General features: G+C 38.1%; 1 protein-coding gene across 3 annotated transcripts in view; it reads left to right on the forward strand.

Annotated features, from left to right (window-relative positions):
* Positions 1-6001, forward strand: part of Cep89 (Centrosomal protein 89kDa) — a 43003-nt gene that overhangs the window by 12752 nt on the left and 24250 nt on the right. For all 3 annotated transcript variants that reach the window (XM_014434395.2, XM_014434394.3, XM_067053382.1), the window contains 2 exons: positions 4006-4087; positions 4158-4370. In XM_014434395.2, coding sequence (XP_014289881.1) covers positions 4006-4087; positions 4158-4370 — 295 coding nt within the window. The remainder of the gene's footprint in view (positions 1-4005; positions 4088-4157; positions 4371-6001) is intronic.

Below are 6001 nucleotides of genomic sequence, written 5' to 3' on the forward strand. Positions count from 1 at the left end.
AATAAATTTACATTTTCTGTAATATAATCTGGATGTGGCAATATGAGGACACTCCAGCTATTAATTTGTGATTGCCGGAAGTTTTAACTGCTCAATATGGACAGTTCTGCTCTTTCTCGGTTCTCTAACTCTTTCTAATGTAACTATGTTGTGTTCTCTAATGGTTATCACCCTGAATAGACCCTCGTATCGCTGTATTTCCTTACCCCCGTTAGACCCCAACTTCTTGTAGACCATCGTCCCGATTTTGATCTCTCTCATCTTGTCTGTCACGTGTAAATCCAACAGTGCTACCCTTCTCTTTTTTTTTCTTTTCCATTCTGCTACGTGCTGAGATGATGGAGACAACCCAAGTACAGGGTCGGATCCCAATCTATGGACTTGAAGATTAAGTTGGCAAAAAAACTTGGGATGAAGGAGGGAATGCCGAGAGACCGCTCGAATGTGCTCAAGATCTTATAAAGACAAGCGCTAAGGAGATGGAGGCCCGAATAGAAGTAGAAGAGCCGGGGTGGCTCGGATAGAACATCAAAGGCCGAGAAACATGTCTAATCCTTGGAGAAGGAAAGAGCACAGAGATGGTAGGATAGAGAGAACAAGTAACAAGGAAAATAGAACGTGCCAAGAGAAACTCAGAAACAATGGTCGGCGACAGGACCGCAAATGTCATGAAGGTTGGGTATCTAGTGGCGCATTGCCCGCGCATGAGATGGTTCGAATGTGCGGCTGAGGGATATATAACCCGACAGAGCCCGTATATGTATTAGCGGAGGGAGCCAAATCAGCCTGAACCCATAGAGATCAACGCTTAGAGATTTCGGAGGAGGAAAATCTCTCGAAGGACGAACGGATCCGCGGTATTGTCCGAGACCTCGTAAACAGAAAATGAAGCAGGAGACTCTGAGCGAGAGAACGGTCATCAAGATAAGAGGAGGACTTTGAGAAGAACCAGAGAAACAGCTAGAATACGAGGAGAGTTTTGAGGAGCACGGTGTTTTGCCTATTATATGAGCGAAGAGTGGAGTAAGCTGTCTAGTAGACACTCGTCTACTGAGAGGCCCTTGAGAGATTGGGTGATGGAGAGAGGAAACTACAGGTCATAGTATATAATTCTCAGTTGATCCCTCTGGGTGGGCCCTACAGCATTTAAGGGGAAACAGAAATTAAATTGAGTAACTGGGAGACTAAAGGAGAGAAGATAGCAGTCCATGTAATGGGAAAAATGCCCCGAGATTACCAGAAAATCATTGGTTGCGATCTTTTTGGAATCTGGGAGCAAAGATAAAAAATAGTGGAGTCAGTGGGATATTAAAATTGGAGAAGATGTAATCCAGAAGGTATCGGTTCTGCAAAGGATGGCGGTACCACCAGACGTGAAGGGGATTCAGCGATTACTAGGAGCATTAAATTACTATCGAAGGTTCGTTCCGGATATGGCAGAGTACCTTTTACCCCTCAATAATTTGCTAAAGAACGGAAGCAAGATAGTAGTGACACCAAACATAACATCCGGAAATGCATTGAGCAGCTTTAACGGGGACCAGTTCCCCGACTTTGAGAAACAGTTCACGCTAACAAGGGATGCAAGTGAGTATGCTCTAAGAGCAGTGCTGGGGGACTGAAGAGGGAGAGTGCCCTCCAGCCTATGCCAGTCGGTGTCTCACAGAAGCGGAAGCCAGATACAGTGCCTTAGAACGGGAACTTCTAGGAATCGTGTAGGCAGTAGAGCATTTCCGGCCCCATGTTTTTGGAAGATGTTTTAAGGTCCACACTAATCTTAGACCATTGCAGTGGGTGTGAAAATGGAAAGAGTCATCCGTGCTTATCGCCAGATGGAAGGAGATCCTCAACCAGTATAATATGGACATCACATACAAGTCTGGTAAAGACAATTTTGTTGCAGACTGGGTCTCAGGGGCAATAATGGTTAATGCGGTCGAAGATAATCAGGGAGAACCATCTGGACATTTCTTGAGAGAGTAGCCCCTGGAAGAAGAACAACAACCAGGCACAGAAGAATCGGAAAACAGAGAAGAGATATCTGAAGATGAAGAAATTGATGAAATTATTAATGATAAACGTCGCCATATCATATGGAAAACCAAAACCTCGGGACTACTGAAAATAGATCATGGAAAATACGGCAGCAGTAATATTGTGAGTATATGGTCCCAGCCTAGTCTCAGGGAGAACCAAATCTGCAGAGCACTAAAGGATGCATCGAAGGCTGGACAAACCCATCATATATACGTAGACAATGCAGTGCTGTGGGATAAAATTCGAAGTCTTTGGTGGACGGAACAGATTAGGGTCGACCGGCTGTTTATACGCTGTACAATGTTGGCAGAAACTCTCCGTGACGTGGAACGCTAATAGGAGGTGACTCTCTCGTATAACCAAGAGAAGACCAACTATTGAGGGCTGAACGAAACACGTTGCGCCGTCGATACTTCTGGCGGGATATAATGCCCAAAATTCAAGAAACCATCGTTTCAGTTGCAGAAACCATTGTTACTGTTGTAACGTATGCCTGACTGCATAATATGACAGACACCCACCTCAAGCGATCCTGGGGAAGATGCCCCCTGCAGAAGCACCACTTAGTGGTCTTCAAGCGGATTCGTTTACGTCGAAGGGATACAAGTGGGTCACAGTGACAGACGTATTTAGCAAACTAGCAATGGTGTACCCAGTGAAAGAGAGGTCACCAGAAGCAGTGTTAAGACAACGGACATGTTCCAGACATGATAAAACGCAAGCGTCAAGGAAGAGATGAAAATACAGAAGGTGGTGTGGCACCTTAACACTCCAGGACATCGAAAGAGCCGAGGAGGTATTAAAAGCCTCCACAGTACCCTCAGTGAACACCTGCGGGTATAGCGATGGAACGAGCGATCGCAGCATACAATCATTCCAAACACTCAGTCACGGGGTTTTCTCCTTTCGAGATTGTTTTTGGACTGTGAGGACGTCGGAGGAACTACCAAGATACAGCGACTGAGGAGAATAATATCGCCGTTAATTGTATGGCACCGAGAAGAGATGTAGATGAAAGTCAGGGAAAAAATTGAGAAGGAGAAACGAAGAAGAGTTAGAAGACACAATCTCATTATTCGCGATCTATTGGGTAACCTTAAAATCGGGACAGTGGTGTACCAGAAAATGGAATCTAATAGGGGCAAAGAGCTGCAGAGGTACGAAGGCCCATTCAGACTGGTCACGATTAGAGAACACAATGTTGTTACTATAGAAAGTTTAAAAGAACCGAAAAAGTGAAGAGCAGTTCACCTAGAACGATTAAAGCTTCCTGCAACGGCGGTATCTTGGTGTAGGGGACTGTACTCACCTCCCTTCCGGAGGGCAATATTGTGAAGTTTTTTTCATTTTTTAAAATTATTTTTTCATTCTGTTCATTTTAGGGACATGTGAGTGTAAATATCAGGGATTCATTTGAAATTGTATTTTTTTTTTGTTTTATCTAATTTTTTTTATAGAGTGCTGTATACACGTATATAAACGGACAGGCTCTGCAAATAGATCAGTCTTTGTGTTTACTTCCAGCGTTTTATTTCGCACTCCTATTATTTTTAGTTTTCACTTCAGTAAAAGATAACTTATACAAATACATACATGTATTCCATTGTGAAACTTTGGGTAAAAGAATCTAATTCTGTATTCCAAGAAATATGCTCCGTCATTTTATTTCTACTTCATAAAATTCAATCATTACTTTTTAAATTTTGATTACCAATTGAATTTAAATCTCTAACAAAAAAGTTTACCAATGGCTTGCACAATGAAAATATAACACAGTTTTACACTTATCTCTCATGATTTTTTGAACACCACTATCTTTCCCTGTCATTTTCTTCTTGATTATGGCATGTTTCCAGAAACAAACTATGTTTCTAATAAGCTCACTATGTCCTTTCTTTTTTTTTCTAGGATTCAAAAAATCTGTATTTTCTGAATTTCAAAGACAAAGTTTATTTATTTTTATTTCAGACTTAATTTGGAGCTGGAAAGGTATCAAGACAAATTAAGGAATTATGAAAATTACCAATTGAAAACTGATAATTCTGAAAACGTAAGTTATAAGGATATACGTTTAATTAAATAATTTTGTTTATATTTTTCATCTTAATAGATGTTAATAGGCTAGTAAACAATCTGTAAAAAAGACTGAATGGGTAAATGGAGAGATGACAGTTATGGCACCACTGCTGATAGCTTATGAAGAATCTTTGAGGGAAAAGGAGGAATTAATTAGTGATTTTAAAGTCAACATTGAGAGATTATCAGGAAAAATAAAGGAAATTGTGAAGGAAAACTCAGAATTAAGGGAAAAGATAGCTGAATCCGAAGTACAGGTATTTTATGATTTGTTATAATATATATTTCTTATAATGGTTATATGTTGCTTATGATAGACTAAAAAATAAACCTAGTTTTGTTCGTTAGGTCTTTAGGGCGTAAACCCCAATGGTCTTTAACGCCCATGTTTTCTATTTTATTTTTTTATACGTAAATAAACCTAGTATATAAAGAGTGTCCTATTATACAGTTATATAACTTCTAAAATTTTAGGAATTTAGATTTAATTTTTTTTGGGTCCTAACAGTGGGCTATTGAGAAATCGTTAATTCTCTAACCTTTCGTTCGAAGGAGTTAGTCATAAGAATATTAGAGCATCTAACTCAGGAATTTCCAATGGAATGGTATACTTTTTTTTACGAATTTCGACACTTTTTTTATTCGACGCGTCCTGAAGATATAAACTGATGCGGGAAATAAAAAAAAAAATTATAATCCAATTTTCTATTTAAATTCCTAATCATAATTTGAGTTTGCTCGACAGACCGAGGAAACTAAAATGGCGGATATGATTATAAATCCTTAATTATGATGACAAATTCTTTTAGGAAATTGAATTCTTAAATGATTTGTTCGTTAGGGTTTCCGTTTTTCCGCGTAAACGATTTCAGCACTCCATTCTGACAGCCCTGACGAAGCCCTGCAAAATGGGGCGAAACGTTAGTTCTCTTTTACTATTTTGATATCTTTATTGACCGCCACCCGGGCTATCCTAAAAAAAAATATTATTTATTAATTGAATATTCGAATTCATAAAAAAGAAAGACCAAACAATAGCCTATAGACAATTAACAATAGATGAACAATCCTCATAAACTTATCTTATAGAATAGAATGATATATTAACAAAAAAAAAAAAACTTAGATAAAGGAACTATTTACAATAAATACAAGAGTAAAATAAAAAAAATATGCCTCCGATATACAAATAAAAAAGAGATAAGAATATATACATGGTTAACAAAAGAATAACACTAACAAATTTATAGGTACAAAAAACCATTCTTCTTTCTCACAATGAGCATTTACAAGAAATATCCTAGAATCTAAACAAGGGAGAAATGCTTTATTCAGCTATGCTGCCCAATTACATTAGGTTGTTAAATTACACAGCATGACAATCAATCCGTGATCGGACATATCCACAATAGTTAAAAAACAACAACAACAAAACAAAAAAAAATTACATTTGGCACAATCTTATCCTTCAGCAGTGATTTTTATGTTTTGCAAAGAAAAAGTGGGAACATTAACGAAAATTTACACTCATAAAGAAGGGATATATTTTCCTGTACAAAAAGATAAACAATGCAACCTTATAGCTAGGTAACCTTACAGATTGCAGTTGCTACAAACTCTGCCTACATAGCTTCTGGAAAAGTTAAATCTTCCTTGGAAGAGAGAAGAGAGAAATACTTTATTTATTCATCTATACTGCCTAAATACATTAGGTTGCCATCCCACACAGCATACTTATCAATCCGTAATCGGACATATTTACATTACACATACATGGTATAATCATAAAAAAAAAAGATATACAATAATAGGATATAATAAACAATTTTTTTTCACCCCTACAGTTTCCTTTTACAATCCATTTCGGTCTGTACAACCAATACAAATG

The sequence above is a fragment of the Halyomorpha halys genome, unplaced genomic scaffold, assembly GCF_000696795.3.
Source record: "Halyomorpha halys isolate HHAL.00 unplaced genomic scaffold, Hhal_1.1 Scaffold1362.1, whole genome shotgun sequence".
Lineage (NCBI taxonomy): Eukaryota > Metazoa > Arthropoda > Insecta > Hemiptera > Pentatomidae > Halyomorpha > Halyomorpha halys.